The following is a 21,869-nucleotide window of genomic DNA, read 5'->3' as shown; positions in this document are numbered from 1 at the left end:
ATAATAGCTTCATCATTTTGTATTTTGGAGGGGAAATCTGACTTAGAGAATGTTGTTTTGCTTTTTTGTCATGAAAACAAAAATAATTAAATAAACTGTGTGCCAAAAAGTAGGATGGAAATTTTGGTTGTCTCAAAATTCCACTTTCTGATTTACTTAGCGCCCATTTTTGTGGAAACCCTGCGTGAAAAGACCAAGTGAGTTCACCATGGAGGTTTGATGAAGATGTCAAAGCGATGACGATGATGAGGACGTCAAAGTGCGCCAAACCAGCCACTTTTATCTCCGCTTGCCGCTGCCGGTGGCTTAAAACGACTCTTTCAAGTCTTCCTGCGTTCCGCTCGCCTCTTCGACTGCCGACCCTCAACCTGCCTGGTCTGCTGATGTTTAAGTTCCCCAAAGAAACCATGAAAATTCCAAGAATCGTTTTTTGATACCTTGGCATAGCCCTTCATTCAGTTAGTTTCTCTGGAACGGCAATAATATTTACGGGTCAAATTGACCCAGTACATTTTCCAGTTTCCCAATGTGCCAGAAAATGTCAGCAAATCTTGTTTAGGTCACATTCCTAACTGATTTGTTTAATTCATTTCTCAGGAAGAGCAACAATGATCCTGGGTCAATTCAACCCGAGTATTTTTTTCATGAGCAAAAAGTGTCAGAGACACACGTGTTACATGTGTCGCTTAAGGAGTTGTTTGTTGCTAAAACAAATCTCTTGCATAGGCCAATTTGACCTGCAATTAAGAGGAGTGAGCTAGAAAATCCCAATAAACATTTACGTCTCATCTTACCTTTATATTCCTTTTTCAGGAACGTTTCCGGATCAGTTTGACCTAGGGCATCTTAAACTACCCAACAGTGTCACAAACCGAGATTAAAAAAAAAAATCAGTAGACACTGTTTCTCGAAGAAGTTCACCATCACAAAAAGATGTCTTTGGCCTTTAATTATTTTTGTGGCACTTGATTTAGCGTGTAACCCAGTACGTGTTAGCACGCACGCAGCAAAACTAACTATAGTTGTGTCCCAGTTAGGAGGGGCCGCCAAAGCCTGTCCCCGTTTCAAGGTGCCTGCAAAAAAGACCGTCTTGTCTTGCAGCGCGTTCTCAAAGTATGCGCAAGAAATGAACGCGAGTAATCGTTGCTGTTAATCAGATGAGCGAGTTCTTGTCCGTGTTGCTGGCGAATATCGCTCCGGCCTGCAGTAACTTCGCCCAGGAATCATCGTAAATGTCACCGTGATCAATTTTGCATGGGCTGGCTCTGTAGGTGGGGACTGGAGAGTGGTGCGGGTGTGGCCTCTGTGGCATCTTGAACATTTGACTACGATGGGCGAGAGATGAGTGAGGAAAGCAATATTTGATGGAGGAGGAGAGCGTAAATATGTTTTGACATTGCTTTGCTGAGGGGGAAGCCTGTTTGTGTGTGTGTGTGCGTGTGCATGTCGCTCTGACAGGCTGTCTCGCTCGCTGCTGGGATAGCCACTTTAACGTGAGAGAAGCAATCGAGGTGCGTGTGTGTGTTTATGAGGGTTATTTTAGGAAGCACAGAGGAAGAGGCACTTCCAATGGACCAATCACAGCCCCCACTGGCTTGCCCCCCCACATACACACAAATCCTCAACCAGCCTTTTTTATTTGTACAAGCTCAACTAGCCTTCAGTAGGCAAAAGAAATAGCAAATCCCTTGAAAGCACCTCTTCACCCTTTCATGAGGGTACGCTTAAGTGTGTGTGTGTGCGCGTGTGTGCGCGTGTGCGCGTGTGTGCGCGCGTGTATGTGTGTTGTGTGATCGTCCTCATGTAAACGCATCCAAAGGTGTCTTTGATGTTTCTTTCACAGACAATTCCCAATGGCTGGTCACAATTGTTGCTAAGCAAAACAGCGGCACCAACCCAGTAGTACATGAATAAGACCGGCGTGCGGCGAGACAAATAATCATCAAAGAAATTTGGAGTGACAGCTCACGTGTACCTTCGGCAAGATGAAGCGTGCAGTCAACCAACTCTGGAAGGGCCAAAACCATTTGGAAAAGCATACGTGAAAATACTGACGTAAGTCTGAGATCAGTTTCATTTGTTGCCTGTGAACACAATGCGGATGATTGGGATGGTGAGGAGGACAATGGATTGAAGGAGCCGGCGAGGTGGCAAGGCAACGTATCTTCTCTTTTCTCTTCTTTCATTTCCTGTGGCGCCGTTGACGCTTGGCACGCCGAGGGTCACCCGAGTGAGACCTCCTCTTTGTCACCTCCTCGGCTCATCTTCACACTTCATCATGGTGATGATGATGATGATGAAGATGATGCCTTCCCCAACTATCAAACCTCTGAATACAAAATGTCCTCCATAGCAAATGACGGAAATGGACAACTTGCATACATACCAGTAATCAAAAGGGTTTTTAGCCCAGATCCCCGTCTCCCGTCAATGTCCTCAAAGGCCCAATTAAATAAAAGATGATCCGTGGCGATTGTCCTGTGGTGTGGGATGTGTGAAGTCACATTTTTCCTGCTGCTCAAAACAAGTGCAAAATGTTAGCCTGCTAGCATGATTGCCCAAATCATGTTTGGAAACAAAAACAAACGAAAGAGTTAAGGTGCCTCGATTCAACCTTTGCTGGTTACCAGATTAATTTCAGTACAAATTAAGCACCAGGAGTTCACAGGCAACAACCCATTAACAAGCAGATTTTTATATTATAATTATTCTCATTGTTAATGATTCAACCTTCGACGGAGTCATTATAATAAATCAATATGTCAATATTAATATCATCATTTAACATGATTCTTGTAAATAATTGAGAAAGGTTTGGTTTATTTCACTTTTTTTTTGTCCCACGCACGCACATTCACACGGTCAAATCGAACACGCGGGAATCGAACTCACGGTGTCGGCACTCAAGACAGGCAAGTCGACATCAGCGACTCCCATTATAAATGGAATTAACGTCTCAAGGGATTATGTCCGTGACGTCATGACCGAGCTCGACGGTGTGCCTCCCTCCCTCTGGTGGACATCTCCGTCATGGCATCCCTTCACGACCCTTTTGCTTGGGCTGAAGTAACATTCAAGAGCAGAAGTTTCGTGTGACTTCTACTTAACCGGACTGGGGTCTGCTCTCAAAACGAAATCCCTATACAACATTCAAGAACATACTAAATCATATGTGCCCCCAAACACAATAAGGGGTGCGATTTTACCTGGATTAAGAGTTTACTACATTTGTGACAATGAGATTTCCGAGGGCACTTGAAGGCAAAACAGACCCTTGCTTCCATAGTATGGAAAGATGGAAAAAAGTGCCAAGTGAGAATTCTTTCAGATGAATTACAGCACACGAGAGTGACTTTAACGCGCTAAGTGCGTACGCGCGTGCGCACGCGCGATTGTAATAATTAACTGGAGGAACGAAGGTAATCTTTGGCACTACTTTGGCATGCTTCATTGTCATTCCTGTTCTTTCTTTCGTTTCCCCCGCAAACCTTATGCACACACGTCTTTCTCTCGCTGGTATGTCGACAAAATGAAAGTAGCAGGACAAAGTTGCCGTTCTTCTACCTGAGCCGAACAGGTAAGCGCGAAGGCCGTTTTGTTGCACTTGTTTGTAGACGGGATACGACATTTGCTCCGTTTTCACTTGTTGATTTCACCCAACGACTGTAAAAGGCATTCAATTCTCATTTGGTCACGGTTCATCGAGGCTGACTACCTTGTTAATTTTCGTGTTGTGGAGGAATTAAAGGACATGCTGTACTAATTATAAATTTTAGCATACTAAAATTATGTTTTAAGTGTATTGAAAATACGCATAATCCCCCCCCCCCCCAAATATTATCGTGACTGTTTGCACTCTTGTTGAAGTAAAACAAAAAGGTTTTAAAAAATCTGTTTCCTTGTTCCCTAAAAATTAAGTTTGATTTAAAAAAAAACACGCAGAATTTGAAATACTGTATAAGGTGCCTACTTTGATCGAGATAAATCATTATACAAACTCGATTTAATTTTAATTTATTGATGAGCAGGGTGTAAAACGAGTTCTGCAAGTAAGACAATTCTGCTCCTTCCCACAGCCATGTTGACAGGACGGGTCGCCATGTTTTATGTAAACAAAAAAAGTTGAGTGTTGGGCAGCTTTGCGAGTTGCAAGTTGTACGTTAAATTAACTTTGACTACACTGAAGCAAAAGTAACTCAACTAACTTGCTCATTATCGCAGTGATTGGAGAGTGAATTACTTTGGGGGTGGAACTTGATGTCGAAAGTTCTGTACGCCACCTTCCCTGCCGTATCCATTCGCGATGTCGATGATGGTGCCCGGCTCCCAAATCCATCACCATGATGACGACTCCTCCAAAAAGACACCGGGGGTATTGGAAACCTTCCGCAACAGCATCCGGCTGGCAGCCGAGAAAAGTCCTCTCACGCCAGGGTCCAGGGGGTCCAAGAACCAGTCGCCCCCCACGCCAGTCCGAGCGCCGCATTCTCCTGGTGAGTGGTGAGGTTGGCTGAGGTTTTTCACGGGCCCTCATGGGCGCATTCCTGAGCAGGTCACTCGAAGGACATGCGCTGACTGGTGGCTGACTCTGTTACGGCTTTGTCAGGCGTCACGTCGCCGCTGAGGAGCGTGGCGGCGCTCTTCCAGACCAAAGAGGATGACGACGACCAGCTGCAGAAAAGCAAAGCCGTGATGCCTTCAAGGACAGGTGAGCATCTCAAGCCCATGACAAAATGAGTTCTGTATGTGTCAGCGTGGTGCCTAGTGGCTCGCGTGTCTGCTTTGGACACCTGATCTTCTGGCCTTCTTGTGAAATGTTTAGGTTGCTTCCCTGAAAACTCCAGGTTGTCCAATCCTGTTTTGATGCCTCCTATCCTCAGAACCGAGCATGGCCCGACTGGATTCTCTCCTGAAGAAGGGCGCGTCCATCCGTCGCAGCCTGAGATTCAGCTCCAAGAAGGACAAGCGACAGGACGCCTTCCTCGCCGTCCAGGAGGAGGCCGTGGCCAAGGAAGAAAGTGAGGAAGAGGAAGCATGCGAGGAGATGAAGGAGACATACACGCTGCCGGAACTGCCGGCCGTTCCTCTCTCGGGTGAGTTTGGAAAAGTGCTCGCGTACCGCGTTCAAGGACAGTGGGAAATATCCCTGTCACAACAATCACTCTTTGCCTGCAGTAATGCAGATCAGCAAGCTAATCGAAATGGAGGTCCTGGAGGAGGCGCACCTCCACCTGCTGGCTCTGCGGGCAGAGTTTCAGCAGGAGCGTCTTGGCCTGGAGGACTCTCCTATCGACCTAGCCAAGAAGGAGAAGGACCTGAGCCTTCTGTACGCCGACCTCCGCCTGAAGCTGGCCTCCATTGTCCGCACATCCGTCTCGCTCCCCGCCAGGAACAAGGGGCTCTTGGTCCACGTGGCCCGCATCATTCAGGAGGAGGACAAGCGAGCCCAGGAACCCGGCGGTCTGCAGGGGAGCTGGATGGACCTCTGGAGGGAGGCGGTGGAGCAGGGCGCCCGGGACAAGGTGGAGATCGTCCACCTGGAACCGACCAACCACAGGTTTGTTGGCAATCAAATAAAACAACTAATTTTATTTGATTCTGCATGTTTTATACTGTCCTCTGTTGGCCAAAAGGAGCAGCGCAAATCAAAATGCAGCAAAGACTCATTTACTCCTGCACATTGGATTTAATTCCGCTGTTGCTGTTGTCTGTGCCTCCCTCCTCCGGGTAGCAACGCCTCGTGGCTGGCGGTCCACCTGGGCCTTTTGGGCAAGGTGCTGCTGGAGGATCTGGAGAATGTCAAGTGCGAGCTGCGCTGGTCCTACCCGCCCAGCTTCCAGGTCTTCGCCACCTACGTGCGCGCCTACCACACCGCCGTCAAGCGGCACCTCGGCACGTTGGAGGGCCGCGCCGTGGAGCTCAAGGACCTCTACGCCCTGTTGGACTGGATTGTGCACCGCTACCACAGGTCAGGAACACCGCCTGGTCTCTATTTGGCCGCATAGTAAAATGCCCTGCTAGCTAAAAAAAAATACGCGAGCAATGGCTCGTATCTTGAAAAGCTTTAAAGTCGAGGGACTCTTATCTCAAGGCGACACTGTACGAATTTGTCATCTTGTTGCTGGGACTTTAACTTTAACAATGAATTAATGTGGCGGGTTCAGACAAAAGTGCTTTGCCGCCATCTCGCGGTATCCTAGTGCCAAAGAATGATGTTGAAATTAGTTAGTTTAGTAACGTAAAGATATTTCCATGCTCATAAAATAAGTGGACAGACAAAATTATGGAAGAGAGTTGATGTCAGAGAGCAGTAATGTGGGCAACATTTTCAAACAAAGAAGAAGAAGCAGCAGCTGGGCTGGCGGCATTCCCGCCAGCAGACCTCCAAGCGCGCTTGGACTGCACGTTAGGGGCAAAAGGCTCAAAATAACTGCAGGTGATGCAAGCCGCTGGACATTATGGCCGGCGTGTCTTCTCGCGTCCTCCTAACGTTGCTAACGCTGCGGTTGTCACCCCTCGACAGTCGGACAATGATGGGAAGTCCCGCCCTGGAGCCCGAGATGAGCCTCGCTGATGTCGACCTGCGCCCAGATGGCGACTTGCTGCTGACGCTCAGAGACAAGTTCTGCCGCACTGTCCAGGTGCGTGATGTCATCGAGTGGCCTTTGACCTTTGTCACTTGCAAACTTACTTTACTGTTCCAGGAGGACCTGAGAGCAACTCTGGACCGCTTGGTGGAGCTGGAGAACGAGGAGATGTGGAGCACCGGAAAGCATCCCGACATAGACGACGACGGCTTGCTCTCGTCCATCTTCCACATGGACATCTGCACGGTCGGACAGCGACGCTCAGAACCTGACCTCGTTTGCTGTTTCTTAAGCTTTTGGTTGTTTACGTCATGCAAAGACAGCAAATGTACACATGAATGTGATATTTTAACGTGACGGTTTAATTGACCGATATTAGCCAAATATTTTTATATAGTTTTTATATAGTTCATATTATCATAATTAATCGGTTTTAACATGAAGTTACAATGTAAACCTCACGTTATTCCATGAAATTGGCCATGTTTTTTTTTCTATTCTGGCAAGGCAGCAATGCGCTTCTATAGCCACCAGAGAGCAGCAAACTCAGGCCGTCCTGTTCACGTGTGTGCAGAAAGTACGAGGAAACGTTGTGAATGCGGGACGCGTGGACGCCGAGCTGGAAGGAGACGTGATCGCTTCCTGTCTGGCAGAGCTGAAGGATTTCCCCAAGAGGTGCCGTATTTTGTTTACCCGAGCAAAGTGGAAGCGTGTATTGACAAATTGTTGGGCAAATCTTTCAAAAGCAGAAGAAGAAGAAGAAATGATTGATGCAACTACAGAAAGCCTTGGTATGTAGCAAAAAGATGTGACCTTCAGTTCAAGTCACTTTTGGAAAAACAACTTCAGTTGAAGCAAAATGTGCATAAATCGTAACACAATTGGACATGAAGTCAGTCAAAAACAATCATTTGAAAATAGAACAGACACTAAAATATGGCGGAGTCTCTTGCACTGCAGCTGCAAAATCATCCAAGATTCTCTCAGTCATCGCAATTATAGTTTGAGATTTCACTTTGTTTTTGCAATATGATGTATTTTATAGGTATTCATTTGAAACTCGTGTGGTTTGTTTGTGTTTTTGTAAGCAACAAAACAATCTTTTTCAAAAAGTCATAAATATAAGAATGCCTTTTGTTTAAAAAAAAAAAAAAAAAGGCCTTACAAGGTAACGCCAATGTTGTGTGTTGCGTTCAAAACCGTGGGAACTTTGCGTGTTCAAGCATGAAAGGCGTACGCTCATGTCCAGGTTCCACGGCGAGTTTTGCCGGCGCTGCTTGTCGCTGCCGCTGTGGAGCGAATACCAAGTTGTCTACATCAACGGCTTCCAGGCCTTACAGTAAGTCACATGACTGTTGCGGCTCTGCAATTTTTTAGAGCGCCTGCCTGCCACTTGTTGACATGTTTGGACGTGTTTGTCAGGTGCCACATGGAGGAATGCTACGCGGGCTCCAACCCAAATGGGGTGGCGGCCATGGGCGAGGAGGTCACGTGGCTCCTGCAAGCCCTCCAGGACGGCCTCCAGCAGCGTTTCAAGGAGGACGTCAAGGTGCAAAAGCAGTTTTAGTACTTGATTTGTATTTCTTTTGACCACTCTTCAAAAAAAATGTTGATTCAAATGGGAGATGGCATTTCCAAGTCGCACCAACTGTCGCGTAGTAGGTCGACGTGTTAAGACTCATGAAATAAAAGTACATTTTATTTAATTTTAATTCAACTAGGACGTCATCATGAAAAGTCCTTTTCTTGTCTCAAAAGATGGATCGAGGAGGGGTCTGCTCAGAGTGGCCCGCATGTCCTCTTAAGTTCTGATTGTGGGAGTCGTCAGCTGAGATGAGAGCGATCGCAGCCGCTTTGACTTTTTGCCGTTCATGTTTGAGATCCACCAAGAAGAAAGGAGTCAAGCGCTCGTTTAGAAAAAGCCCAGCGGTTAACAACCGTTAATTGTTGAAGGAGAGAAAAGTGGAAGTGTGCTGAAAAAAAAACAACTGGTAAATTCCCACGATGAGCATTTCTCAATTTATGACTTCTGCTTCCTCCTCCTTCGCACCTTGTGAGCATTTTGACCAACTCACATAGTGACAATATTTACACAGACCGCACCCATGATGACACTCAGGAAAGGAAAAAAAAAACACGCTCTTTGTGGTAGGGAACCCTTGCGTTGTCATAAATGTCAGCGTTTGTTCTGATGTTGTTTGTGCATGTTCTCGTCAATGGAACCTTGTCCTTGCATGAAATGAAGTGCCAGTGATATCGGTACTTGGTATCTGCGTACCCAGAGAGTGATGCTCGTTTCCAAAGACATTTTGGCATCCCAATAGTTTTGTGTTGCAGCCGTACCTGCGCAGGATGATGACGAGGAAGTGGCTGACCAACGACGACGACTTTGACGCCCTGCACGGCCAGGCTGAAATTCTGGCGCGCCACTGCGAGGCCCTGCGTCCGCCGCACCGCCAGGTAGCCGTCCCAGAGCACCTGACGGCAACCCATGTTACCTTTGGGTCTTTGCGGCAGGAAGTGGCGAGCACGGTGCACTTACACATGCTGAAGGAGTATGTGGGCCAGCTGATGAAGAACAACTACTCGTGCAAGAATCGCAAGCACGGCAAGGCGGCTGGCAAGATGCGAGCGCAGTGCCGCCGGATCGCTGACGTCTTCCGCCGCATGGTAACGCGTCCTCCTACATCGTAGCAGAAACGTCAACCACGAGTTCCAAAAACTGAATGCACTTGTTTGTGTCTACATCGGTTTCCATGAACGGCAAAGTTTGTTTCCGTAAACAAATTTAATTCAAGACTCAAGGCATTTTTCCAGGGCTCGCAGGAGAACTGGTTGGACCCCGTCGGGGAGCTCCTGAGTGACATCGTGGGCCTGAAGAACCAAGGCGACATCAAAGACCACTTGCAGCCTCTACTGAACCAGTACCCGGACTTCAGGTACGGCGTCATGTGTTGTCCATGCTGGCTAAACTCATCGCCGTTGTTTTTGTGGCACCCGTAGCTCCAGGCACCTGACGGCCGTGTTGGCGTTCCGCGGCGTGCTGCGTGGCCGCGAGCATCAGCGCATCATGTGCAGGTTCAACCAGCTGAGGAAGAACGCCATAGCCTTGACAACAGGCGACCAGGCTCGCAACCCGAACGACGGGAGCCGCTCGCTCTTCGGCAACATGGAGGCGGCGGTTCACGTCGACTGCCTGTCCGACGTCTCCGTCTTCTGCTTCACCTTCGTCTTCCCAGGCGAATAGCTTCCTTCTTCATCCGGCGCAGGAAGTACGTCCTGCATATCTGCTGCTTTTTAGAATTATTTGATACCGTCCAAATTTTTGTTTAAAAATATTCTACTTCAATTCAACTGGCATGAAAATAGCGCAAGGTGCAATTTGGTGAATTAGATTTTTTTTGGGTGGCAGATTTAGAGGCAGTTCCATGCCAGAATTATTAACAATTTGAATTTTTACCACTGATGTTGAAGTTCAAACACTAAATTTGTTTGTCATCCAAATAATGACAAACTCAGTGGCCTTGTGTTAGAGTGTCCACCCTGAGACTGGAAGGTTGTGGGTTCAAACCCCGGCCGGGTCATACCAAAGAGTATAAAAATGGGACCCATTGCCTCCCTGCTTGGCACTCAGCATTAAGGGTTGGAATTGGGGTGTTAGATCACCAAATGATTCCCGAGCGCGGCGCCGCTGCTGTTCACTGCTCCCCTCTCCCCCAGGGGATGGATCAAAATCACACGGGGATGAGTTAAATGCAAGGGACAAATTTCACCGCACCCAGATGTGTGTGTGACGATCATTGGGACTTTAACTTTTAATGAATTTGAATGACATTTTTTACACATTTCCTGATAGTAAAAAATGTTGTGGTGTTTTTGGAAAAGGATTATCGTTTTTTTCCATGTATAATGCGCAAAATTTAACTAATTTATTGTCCTAAAATCTGGGGTGCGCATTATACATGGTTAAATTTTTTTTTTTTTTTTTTATCCGGATATCTTACTGAAGCCGCCATTACAAATGCGCTTTCTTCTCTGCTGTTCACTTCAAACACGCTCCATTCGAACACAATGCTCTCGTATCAGACGCTTGCTCGATCACCTGCTCGTTTGCTGTCACAATGTACCCTACACAAATCTGAAACATTTCTTCGCTATTGAGTTTGCTAGCGCATGCGCAGTGATACTGACCGGCAGAATAAGATAAGAGGAACTTTATTAATCTCACGTGTGAGAAACTGCATGTAACAACAGCCCGATTTACAGGAAGGTACAAGTAGGGGGATAAAGGTGCAAAAAGAGACTTCTGGACCGTAGTCCTCCGGCATAAAAAATAGAATACAATATAAAAAGAAAAGATATGGAAAAATAACAACAATTGTAGTAAAACTAAAAATATAAGCTATGAATATTTACAAAAAGAAGAAGATAAAAAAGTTGTGGTAAAGTGTCGTAAAGTGTATGAAGTGTATGAGTTTAGTAATGCTAATAAAAGAAATAGTGCACGGGTTATGGAAGTGAAATAGATCTAGGCATTGTGTGGCAGAGGATATTGCACATTGGAAGAATTGCACGTTATGGGGAAAGTATTGCACAGAAGGATGTGTTTACAGGTTGTCATTGTACAGCCTGATTGCGGTGGGGATGAAGGAGCTGCGGTAGCGTTCCTTCTTACACGGGGGGGAGTCTGAGTCTCTGACTGAAGGAGCTGCTCAAGTTCTCCAAGGTCAGATGCAGTGGGTGAGAGGGGTTGTTCCTGATGGATGCTAGCCTGGCTAGCACCCTCCTCTCGCCCACCTCCTCAACAGTGTCTAGAGGGCAGCCCACCACAGAGCTGGCCCTCTTAACCAGTTTGTTGAGCCTCTTCCTATCCCTCTCTGTGCTGCTCGGAGCCCAACAGACCACAGTGTAGAGGATAGCAGAGGCTACCACTGAGTCATAGAAGGTTTTTAGCAGAGGCCTGCTCACTCCAAAGGAGCTGAGTCTCCTCAGGAGATGGAGGCGGCTCTGTCCCTTCTTGTAGACGGCGTTCATGTGATCCGTCCAGTTCAGTTTATTGTTGAGGTGAACACCCAGGTACCTGAAACTGTCCACGACCTCAATGTCCTGACCCTGGATGTTCACCGGTGAGTGGGGAGGTGCTCCTCTCCTAAAGTCAATCACCAGCTCCTTCGTCTTACTGGTGTTCAAGCACAGGTGATTGTGCTCACACCAGTCCACAAAGGCGCTGATGGCCGACAGGTACTCCAGCTCGCCCCCCTTAGACATACAGCCAACTATAGTTGAGTCATCGGAGAACTTCTGGAGATGACAGATGTCAGTGTTATGCGTGAAGTCCGAGGTGTACAGAGTGAAAAGAAATGGGGACAGGACTGTGCCCTGAGGTGCTCCAGTGCTGCAGACTACCACCTCTGATCGGCAGCCATGCAGTTGCACGTACTGGGGCCGGTTAGTGAGGTAGTCAATGGTCCAGTCAGTGAGGTGATGGTCCACTCCAGTGTCTAGCAGCTTCCTCCAAACATTTGACATTCTTTGCATCTGGATGCAACAGGAAGTGGCTTCTCGTGAAGAAATCTCGTGGTAGGGGGGATTTCTGAAAAGTATTTACTGTTACATCACGTTGCTAACTTGCTTGCAGTGATTTGCTCTAGAAACTTTTGCACAAATGGAAGAAGAATGAAGTTTAATGGGGTTTTGGGCGACATGCTCCGCCCACCTTTCTTCTCGGATGAACACGTTGTATACTGCAAACTCGGTTAAAATATGAATACTGCATAATATTAATATAAGCCCCAATGGAGTCGTGCGGTTTCCTGCAAGTCTCTGCTTGCCATGATAAAAGTCCCATTTCCTGTAAAGCCCCGCCCCCCTCCAGGCTTGTGCTGTAACTTGAGTTGCAGCAGTTGTAAGAATTACTTTCACTTTCAATTTTGGAGTGTGCCAACAATTGCACTGATGCCTTATTGGGGAAAGCTGAGGAACAACAGAGAAACCTTTGACGAAATAAAGTGGCTTTTTAAACCAAAGCATAGGCTGCGATATTTTGAACAATGACAATTTGACAAAGTTACTTCTGCAGTTTGTCGTGAAGTTGTGAAATCTTTGTTGGGTTAAATTCAAGCACCAAATGGCCACCTCAACCCAACATGGATGACCCCTCGTATTTTTTCGGCCTTGGCACCTTGAGACTTTTTTGTGGGTCTCAACCACATTTCCTGTCGCGGAGTCAAACTGCCTTTCGGGGACAGAATCAAAATTGGTGGCGCTGTGGAATCTCCCTGCAGTCGTGTTTGTTCGTGTGTTTGTGGGGGCGGGGGCGTTATTTCTTGTGTGGGCGCGGCCTGAGCCTGCTCTTAAATAGTTGCGCTTGAAGGAGCGTTTTGTATTTTGTCAGAGGAGCGACAATGATAACTGGTGAGTCGAGTGCGCACACACAAATACACGCACACATGTCTTGTGTACATCGGGTGTGGAAACGTGTTATCTTATCATAAGTTGGATGTTGACTATTAGTCAGTATGTTGAGTTTAGTGAATCAATACGTGAGAACGAACTCATAAAATGACTATTTCTTTCTCCACTCTTGAAAATTTAGAGAAACTGTCCGGTTAACAATGCGGGATTGTGGGCACATTAGAAGCAAATTTCAAGTGCAAAAAAACAATGCACATTAATTTGATGTTTGCGGCTCATATTTCTGATATTTGATTTCAAAATTAGTGTTTAAAATAAATGTGATGCTGTTTCTATTTCCAACTATTTTGGTCCTGCTTTGAAATCCTGTCTTGAAACCCATTTGAAAATTCTAAACATGAACCCTTTCTAAACTTTTCTTGAAACCGTATCCGGAAGCCCGACTCAGGCTCAAAACCCTTCTTTGAAACTGTGCTCACGTGTTGACGTGTCAGACGCAACGCAGAAACATGGCGGCTTCAAGTGGTCGACGTTGTCATCCTGGTCCGATCCCGAGCGGAAAGCGGCTAAGGAGAAGAAGGGGGGCCACAAGCTGAAGCTGAAGCTGCCCAAGCTATGGGGGAACAACACTGCTCAAGTCAGGCGTAACAGCGTCCCCGCAACGGATGGACGGACAGAGATACAAAACATCCATGAGGACACAGGTGCTTTTTTTTTTTGCTGTTAGCCCTTGCATAGTATAGCTATATTTACAAACTTCAACCTCGAGACCTGGCCTGAAAGCTTAAGGCTATCTTAAAGCCCTTGTTCATTACCCAGTCCCTGGTTGGAAGCCTTATTTTGAAAGCCGAGCATTCTTTTTCTGCTTAAGAACCAGTGGCACCGCCAGCACCACTGGCTCCACCGGTGCCACCGGCGCCGCTGACCTTCGAGGAGCATCTTTTGGCGCTGCACTTGAGCGAGGCGGGGCGGCTACTGTTGGCCCGAGAGGAGCGTCTGTTCGGGGGCACCGAGGCGGCCCGGGAGGGACGTCGACAAGAGGATGTGGACGCCCTGGCAGCCGACCGCCGAGCCTTGGAGGAGGCGGTGCTGCGGACGCTTGGGAGCTCCCTGGACGGGGCAGACACCGACGTGCTGACATCGGCCGTGACCTTTATTCAACTGGAGGAGGAGTGTGACGCGTTGTGGGAGCGGCGCGGGGGCATGCCGCCGCCCTGGAGGCTCAGGTAGGGAGAAATATTTGTTTGAAATTCAACCCAACGATGAACGGTAGAGGCCTAACTCACAGCATCCCTCAGGGACTGGAGGCGAGTGCACGACGAGACCCTGCAAGGCCTCGTAAAGGAGCGCATGGACACCCCGGCCACGCAGTCAACGGAGCAGTCGTCCATCCAGGCCGACGTACACGGCATGGGCCGGCAGCTGAGGCGCGACCTCCTGCTGGTGGCCGAGCGCGTCAAGCCCTGCTACCCGCGCCACTCAGACATCTGCCGGCAGTATACCGCCTGGTACCACCAGTGCATCAGTGCCGGGCTAAGGAGGCTGGCCGAGTTTGTGCTGGATGACCACGACTGCACCTTCCTGCTGCGCTGGGTCAACGACTACTACCCGCAGTCAGTTCCACATGCCTCAGATTTCTACTGTTCCATTTTTTCTTTTCCCATTCATTCATTCAACTTTTCCCCTTTCTCTTCCTCGATGTGCCAGATTGCTTCAAGAACCTCAATTGGCCGCCGAGATCGACACCCGCGGCCTTCAAGAGCTCCTGCCTACCAATCTCCTCTCACCTCTGGAGGAACAATACCTCAGCTGTCAGCAGGTAGCCATGCCCGCCACCACCTTGGCCGAGAGCCGTTTGTAATACGGAACGTGTCTTCAGCGAGAGCTGACCACGTACGTGGGACGCATCCTGGACCAGGCTGAGGAGGCCTGGACTAAAGGAGAGGAGCCGCCCACTGAGGATGAATGTTTTGTCAGTCCAATGGCCTATGACATCATTCAGGTACTCGACAGCGCCCTGCCGACCAAGCCACAAAGAAATATATGAAGAGCAAAATGTGATTTTAGATGGTGAACGGCATGGTGAACGCAGCGGCGAAGGTGCTGGGCGACTTGCAGAAGGCTCAGAATTTGACCCATCAGCTGAAAGACTTGCTTCTTAGGTAGAGTCGAGTTGTTGTGAATGCTCAGGTGTCGCCACGGCGACAATCAGTCACATGGCTCTGATCGCTTCGCCCACTGGCTTCCTCGAAGGTTCCGGACTTTCCAGGCTGACGTCATCAAGCGCAAAAGAGCAAACAGCACTGCTTTTGTCAAAGCCAACCTCGGCTGCGTGGCACAGTTCAGGTAACGTTTGCTTCTTTTGTTCTCATGCTTTAAGCCATCATCCATTCATCCTTTGATGATGACGCACGCGCAGAGACTTCCTGACGACGCATAGCCATCTGTTCCCGGAGGACGTTCGGGAAAACTGCCTGAGCCTTTTGGCCGACATGACGCGAAGCGCGCACGATTTTCTGCTCTGGCCTGTGCACAAGAACCTCAAGGTGAGGCGAACTGTTGCATTCGACGGCTTTTTTCCCACATGCTTGACTCAACTCCGAACCTTGTGACACGGCAGTCGCACTACCGGAAACTGTTCACCCAAGAGTGGTTGAAGAAATCCACGATCGGGAGGCTGCGGTCCGGCCTGGAGGAGGAAATGCTTCAACTGCAAAGTCTGCCAGAGTCCGCTCACCAGGTACACATGCCACATGGTTATATATCACATATGAACTCTTACAACATGATGTCATTTGATATGTTCAATGCGATAGCATATAAAATTGTACGCTTCCCTGATTGGCTGAGCGTTCTGCGTTCCAGGAGCTGATTGGCCAGCTACATCAGGAAGTGTCTGTGGCGTACGTTCGTAGGCTCCTGAGGGGAGAAATCAGGCTGAAGGACAAACAGCAGCAACAGCAGGCCGCCATTAACGTCGACGACGACGCGCGCCATTTGCACGACTTTTTCGCCACACACGTACGTCGCACGCTGTGCGTTTCTCACAGCGCATATGTTGGTGGCCTATGGTGCCATTTGCAAAAGAATTACTGCCAAACTGTACAGTTCAGTTGTATTTAACTTTTTAGTCCAAAACATTTGCACTAGGATTTTTTAAAAACATTCATTTAGGTACACTTTTTATTCAATAAAAAGTTCAATAGACTATATGACATGTCATATAGTCTATTGAACACTTTTTTTATTCAGTATGAATGACCACGTTATTATAGCTCAATAGCAGACGGTCCAACGCTGACTGGGATCTTGGGGAATTTTTCTGAACTCAAGATAAGAAAACCAAACGTGTCTGGCATTCAGGGCTCCAAAGAGGCATGGCTTCAGGAGGCTCTCAGCATGATGGCTGAAGTCCTGAAGCTCCAGGATCTCCCTGCTATCCAGTTCCAGGTGGCCTCGCTGGGAAGCGCTTTCCCTGACCTTAGGTAACCAAGAAGTTGTGTAATCTCTAACTACAACTCACCGCAACCAAAGGTCTTTGGGCTCAGTGCGCTCGATATGAGCCAAAGCGACACCGCATTCGCCATTTTATTTAGCATGTTAGCACTAACCTGCTAGCTCTAGCATTAATACAAAAATCAAAATGGGAGCAAAAACAAAATTGTGTGTTTATGTTTTTGTCAAGTGTATTTCTCATGGGAACAATTGGACCTGTCTTAGTGGAGGTAATCTGAAACTCAGCACATCATAGCATAGTCAAAAGAAGCTCTCTTGATCTTGATCTATTGATCAAATGCTTCCAAAGCTGCTCAACACGTGCACTGAAATGGGATCAATGCCCTGCCCACTAAATCTTCCTGCCCTGCCTCCTTCCTTCCTTCCTTTTCTTCCTTCAGTGAGAAACATGTGCTGTCTCTGCTCAAGATGAAAAGCAACCTCACCAAGGAGGACAAGAACAACGTGAAGGCCGTCTTGGCAGAAATTTCCCCTGACTCTAGCCAATCGCGGCCTTTTTTCTCATTTGTGGTGCTCAAATAGCAACGGTGCTAAATAGTCACACTCCGCTCCACACTCCAAGCTCAATGTGGTTCCCGTTATTCCGCAAGTTTCTGTGTTTGTGTGCAGTGGTTGTTCAGAATGTTTGGGCCATCTTATTTTTGTATAGTTTGCACATGTACATTTTGTTTAATAAAGGGAATGTTAATCATTGCGTTCTGGTCTTTTTACTATTAGACTTCTAAGAGTAACATTGTGAGATACACAGAGCTGGTTATGAAAGATTTAATGAGTCAAGAATCACGGGCATTTTCAACAGCACGCCCTTACCCAGAGCGCTTAGCCTGGAGTCTGACTCACTGGCATTCAAAAAGATGACAAAGAATTCCCGGAAATCATTTAGCCTCGGAGTGGGAATCGCACCCTGGACTAGGTTGGCCTCATTAATGTAACAGAGGTGTTTTCAAGATTGTTTTACTTTGTCCGTAAGGGAGGGCAAGCTTTCCTGAAAGTCCGCCTATGTTTGTATGCATTTTGGCAGGAAACGGAGGTGCTCAGAATGACCGAGGTCAGAGGTGCACATTCTGTTTGGACGAAGGAGAATGCAGACGGAGATGGTTCAAGCAGTCGGGGGTGAGGTGGGATGATGGGAAACGGGATGCCGGGAACGATCAATTATGGAGAAATGTGACTCCCTCGAATGTTATTTTAAGATGGGAGATAGTTTGCCACTCCATAGCATCTCACTTGAATACTAATAAATTGTTCGTTGTAGTGTTTGTCTCCCTCTACTGGCAAAAATAGGTAGAAACACAAACGTGTCCCTAAAATGGTACAAAAAGTGGTACAACATAATTTAGTGGCATAAATATTTAAAGTCAATTTTTGTAACTTCAGAATTCTCTCATTATCTTCTCTCTCCATGTATGTCTATGTATTAGTATATGTTTTTGTTTCTTTCTATGGTTGTGTTTCTCCGCTAGTTATAACCAAGCCTACTGTGTATTTATTCATCTTGCCGTGTCACGCTTTTGCTTCAGTGCGCTTTTGCTTCAGTGCGCAACTGAGCAAGAGAACACTCACTTTGGCCACACATCTAAGTAGCCCTGGGGCCCTTTACGGGACAAAATGAGCGCAAGGCATGCTGGGAAATCCTCGCTGCCTTGCAGCTCCGAGAGACAACGAACCAAGTGAAACGTTAATAATGTAGATTTTCTGTCTTTTCTGAGCGTAATCCTGGTAGCATGGTGATGTCCTGGTATAAAAAAAAATACATAAAATATCAGCTCCCAATTCTTTTAGAGATAGGATTATTCATTGTTTTCTTTACTAAAGTTTCATTAATCAGTAGATATAGAAAACTAAGCCAACACAACAATACCATTTTGCCAATGATATTTAATCATACTGGCGTGGGTCTCAAAGTAGGGGGGATAGGATTGGGCGGAACCAAACAAACTTTCACACTTCTTCGTGATCAAAATAAGGGTGATTTAAATAGAAAGGATGGCCGACAGCGCCACTTTGGCTGTGGTCATTCATGGAACCATCCCCGACGAATTGAAGTCCATCACACACAAGCCAGCCAGCTCTTACTCCCTTTTCCTACTATCCTGATCATCAGCTGACAGCCCATCGGAAACGGGACCCCGAAGCACGATGGCCGAGCATCTTTCACAGAGCGAGCTTGACTATCCGTTTAAACTACTCGAGTACTTCAACGGCTTCAGGGTGTCAAAGGTAAATGAAGTTGATCTTCTTGGAATGAATTGTTGTAGTTTACGCACGCATAGTATCATTCAAATGCAACGTTGAGGTTACAATGTTGTAATTTGGCTTGTTGATGTTGCTTTGAATATGGTAAACGTTGGTTCAATCAAATAAAACAGCGGTTTATATTTGCTAACGATACAAAACGCTCTGAAATCGAGAGGAATTTGTCACTTTCATGCAAGAAGGCTAACGGTTGCTACGCAATCTTATTTCGTGGAATTCTGTTTTTGTTCAGGTGATCTTCTCCGCCTGCGAACTGGGCGTCTTCGACCTCTTGACGACGTCGCCGTGTGCCCTGAGCGCCCAGCAGGTAGCGCAGGCCTTGCACGCCAGCGTGGATGGAACAGAGCGACTGCTGGACGCCCTGGTGGGCATCAAGATACTCCACGTGGAGTTGCAGGACGGGACAGGTGACCACCAACACTAACCATCCCTACTAAGAGCTTCTCTCTTTAAATTGTGGGCTGGTATTTTGGTTTGTAAATTGAGGAAAAATACCAGTCAAATAGTTTATATACAATAATATAATGTTATAATATCTTGCTGAGCTGACATTTCCTGGTGTCTTTGCACCCACGTCAGCTCTTTACAGCACCACCGATGTGGCCAGTGTGTACTTGGCCAAAAGTGGCGCCAAGTCGTTGCACGACATGGCGCTCTATCAGTCGCAAACCATCTACCCGCTGTGGAACAACCTGGCGGATGCCGTCAGGTTTGTGTCAGCCGTGAAGTTTGACACGTCTAAAGATTTTTTTTTCTTGTTCACTGGATACTGCACCTCCTCACAGGGAAGGCAAGAATCAGAACCAGAAAACCTTCGGCATTCCACCCGAGGAGGTCTTCCAAGCCATCTACAGGTTTGTCTCCCCAAGAGAACGTTGGCAATTGTTTGGTTTTGACCCACCATTCACGCTTTTCTGAAGGTCTGAGGAGGAGATGCTGAAGTTCATGGGTCTAATGGACTCATCCTGGGTGCTGGACGGACACGACGTGGTGACGGCATTCTGCCTTGATGGCTTCCGGAACATCGTTGACTTTGGAGGTAGGCTATTTGAACACAAATGGTGGAGCAAAACATGTAGACAACCAGCATCACAATGTTCTTAGGCACCTTTTATTAAAATTAAGTTTGGTTTTCAGATGCGTGCTATTGCTCTTGAACTCACAGGCTGCACGGGTGCGCTGGCCCGCGAGTTAGCCAAGGCGTACCCTTCGTCCTCCGTCACCGTGTTTGACATGCCGGCAGTGGTGGAAACGGCCAGCCAGCACTTCCTGCGGGAGAGTGACACCTTCACATTCCAGAGCGGTAGTCAATGACTTTTTATTTTTCAGCTGGAAGTACGCTAGCTGTAGCACTGATTGTTTTTTTTACCAATATCAGTCGGTCAATTGGAAGTAAAACTGCACCCTCTGCTGGATATTTTGAGGTGCTGCGGTGTCTGCCTTGCTGAACTCGTGCTCCTGACAACATGATGCGAGTATTTACACATCAGATGGCCACTTTCTCTGAATTATAAAATAAATTTCTATACTTCAGGAGATTTTTTCCACGGTGAACTTCCTGCTGCTGACTTGTACGTCCTGGCTCGCATCCTCCACGACTGGTCGGACGACAAATGTCTGACACTTCTCAAGAGGATCTACGACATCTGCAAACCAGGCAAGGCCTTATCATGCTGTAGCATTAGTGCATCACATTCAAGGACTCCATTCGGTTGTGTTCCATTCAAAATGGGCTTACTGTTCGATATTGCACGACTCAATTGGAGAGGATGACATATTTCACATAGAATCCTCATTGTGTGCTTTTGCCTCAGGGGGAGGTGTGCTGCTGGTGGAGGCCATGTTGCTAGAGAGCCGGCGGGGCCCCATCCAGGCGCAGCTCTTCTCGCTCAACATGCTGGTGCAGGCAGAAGGCCGCGAGCGGCCGCCTTCCGAGTACACTGGGATGCTCCGACAGAGTGGCTTCCGCGCCATGCAGCTGTGCCGCATCGGGAAATCCTACGACGCCATCTTGGCTCGCAGATAAGAACGCAGGAAAAAATGGGTAAAGGAGCACAATGAGAAATGTTGCTCTTCCAAATGCCCAAATACCATACATGCAATTGTCTAAAGCAGTGGTTCTTCACTTGGGTTTGATCAAACCCTAGGGGTTTTAGTTTATTGTTTAGCACATATTATTATATCACTAACTGTGCAAGGAGGGAGACGAAGCCTAGGTCTTGTAAAGAGCTCCACTCCTTCTAACCCCCAATTCCAACCCTTAATGCTGAGTGCCAAGCAGGGAGGCAATGGGTCCCATTTTTACAGTCTTTGGTATGACCCGGCCGCGGTTTGAACCCACAACCTTCCAGTCTCAGGGCGGACACTCTAACCACTAGGCCACTGAGCTGGTCGGTGAGTCGGTCTCTGGGGTTTGGCAGAGCCTCCACTGCGGAGGTCCGAACACACCTGATTTATTGTGTAAATTTGTGATAATGCATATCTGAATTGGTCTCGCAAAGGCAACAGCAGAAGTCACACTGATTTGCAGGTATGTAATTTGTTGCGAGTTCATGCATTGTGTTGGTTTTGTTCTTTCAACAAGGTGATGATCATGCACGACTCATTTTGTGCACCAGTGAAATACATTTATGTCTTGAATTTGAAAATAATCAAAGTTTTCGCTTAAGAGGGGTTTCGCGAATGCGCATATGAAACTGGTGGAGTTCGGTTTCTCCAACAAGGTTAAGAACCACTGGTCTAAAGATTTATTTATAACTTTATTTAGCTGTGATAAAGGACCTTTACGTACCTGTTCTATGAGTGCCCCAGTGATGAATTGTACGTATATTATTCATCTCTTTTCCAAGATCTCATCTGCAGAAGTTAAATGAGGAAAACCACACTGATTATTATCAGATATTTCTGATTAATAGGACTGAGGCCCTGTCGTACTGTGTAATAAATATCCACAAAAAAGCCACACATGCAGCAAATAATAATTCATATTTTGTATCCATGTACAATGTCTGCGAAGCTTTTTTTTATTGTGGATATAAAATATTTCATACTCTTATTTATGGAAAAGTGCGAGCAATGCTGCCATCTAGCGGCCCA

At 47.1% G+C, this 21,869-nt stretch overlaps 3 protein-coding genes and 1 long non-coding RNA gene across 9 annotated transcripts; 3 read left to right on the top strand and 1 right to left on the bottom strand.

The window, feature by feature from the left end:
• The first annotated feature begins 4,303 nt into the window (after nt 1–4,303).
• On the top strand, nt 4,304–12,613 carry exoc3l4 (exocyst complex component 3-like 4). Of its 5 annotated transcripts, none has more exons than XM_061300769.1 (14): nt 4,304–4,493; nt 4,607–4,708; nt 4,881–5,093; nt 5,176–5,557; nt 5,732–5,968; nt 6,524–6,641; nt 6,705–6,833; nt 7,162–7,262; nt 7,837–7,926; nt 8,010–8,136; nt 8,925–9,047; nt 9,105–9,257; nt 9,405–9,526; nt 9,591–12,613. In XM_061300769.1, exons 1-14 carry the CDS (start codon nt 4,304–4,306, stop codon nt 9,832–9,834), a joined length of 2,331 nt encoding a protein of 776 aa, XP_061156753.1. In that variant the 3' UTR covers nt 9,835–12,613. The 5 variants fall into 5 exon arrangements, with proteins under 5 accessions (XP_061156753.1, XP_061156752.1, XP_061156751.1 ...); XM_061300768.1 differs by having other exon boundaries at nt 9,393–9,526; XM_061300767.1 differs by having other exon boundaries at nt 8,925–9,257.
• Nucleotides 12,614–12,839: 226 nt separating this feature from the next.
• LOC133168993 (tumor necrosis factor alpha-induced protein 2-like) lies at nt 12,840–17,211 on the top strand. 2 transcript variants are annotated; one of them, XM_061300772.1, is made up of 13 exons: nt 12,840–13,001; nt 13,496–13,705; nt 13,873–14,227; nt 14,300–14,614; nt 14,709–14,820; nt 14,881–15,003; nt 15,069–15,163; nt 15,255–15,347; nt 15,421–15,547; nt 15,622–15,741; nt 15,867–16,022; nt 16,365–16,486; nt 16,898–17,211. In XM_061300772.1, exons 1-13 carry the CDS (start codon nt 12,992–12,994, stop codon nt 17,037–17,039), a joined length of 1,980 nt encoding a protein of 659 aa, XP_061156756.1. In that variant the 5' UTR covers nt 12,840–12,991; the 3' UTR covers nt 17,040–17,211. The 2 variants fall into 2 exon arrangements, with proteins under 2 accessions (XP_061156756.1, XP_061156755.1); XM_061300771.1 differs by having other exon boundaries at nt 16,335–16,486.
• Nucleotides 17,212–18,489: 1,278 nt separating this feature from the next.
• asmt2 (acetylserotonin O-methyltransferase 2) lies at nt 18,490–21,735 on the top strand. The gene is made up of 8 exons (XM_061302114.1): nt 18,490–18,737; nt 19,006–19,180; nt 19,353–19,482; nt 19,559–19,627; nt 19,694–19,812; nt 19,939–20,076; nt 20,308–20,430; nt 20,588–21,735. The coding sequence occupies exons 1-8, from the start codon at nt 18,657–18,659 to the stop codon at nt 20,797–20,799; spliced, it is 1,047 nt and encodes a 348-aa protein (XP_061158098.1). The 5' UTR covers nt 18,490–18,656; the 3' UTR covers nt 20,800–21,735.
• LOC133169713 (uncharacterized) lies at nt 20,151–21,631 on the bottom strand. The gene is made up of 3 exons (XR_009718438.1): nt 21,565–21,631; nt 20,303–20,783; nt 20,151–20,231 (listed from the first exon to the last, which is right to left on the bottom strand). It is a non-coding gene; the product is annotated as an uncharacterized LOC133169713 (long non-coding RNA).
• Nucleotides 21,736–21,869: the final 134 nt, after the last annotated feature.

The sequence above is a fragment of the Syngnathus typhle genome, linkage group LG16 (assembly GCF_033458585.1).
Source record: "Syngnathus typhle isolate RoL2023-S1 ecotype Sweden linkage group LG16, RoL_Styp_1.0, whole genome shotgun sequence".
Classification (NCBI taxonomy): Eukaryota; Metazoa; Chordata; class Actinopteri; order Syngnathiformes; family Syngnathidae; genus Syngnathus; species Syngnathus typhle.
Note: the sequence above shows the minus strand (reverse complement) of the source record. Positions and strands in the feature narration are given on the sequence as shown.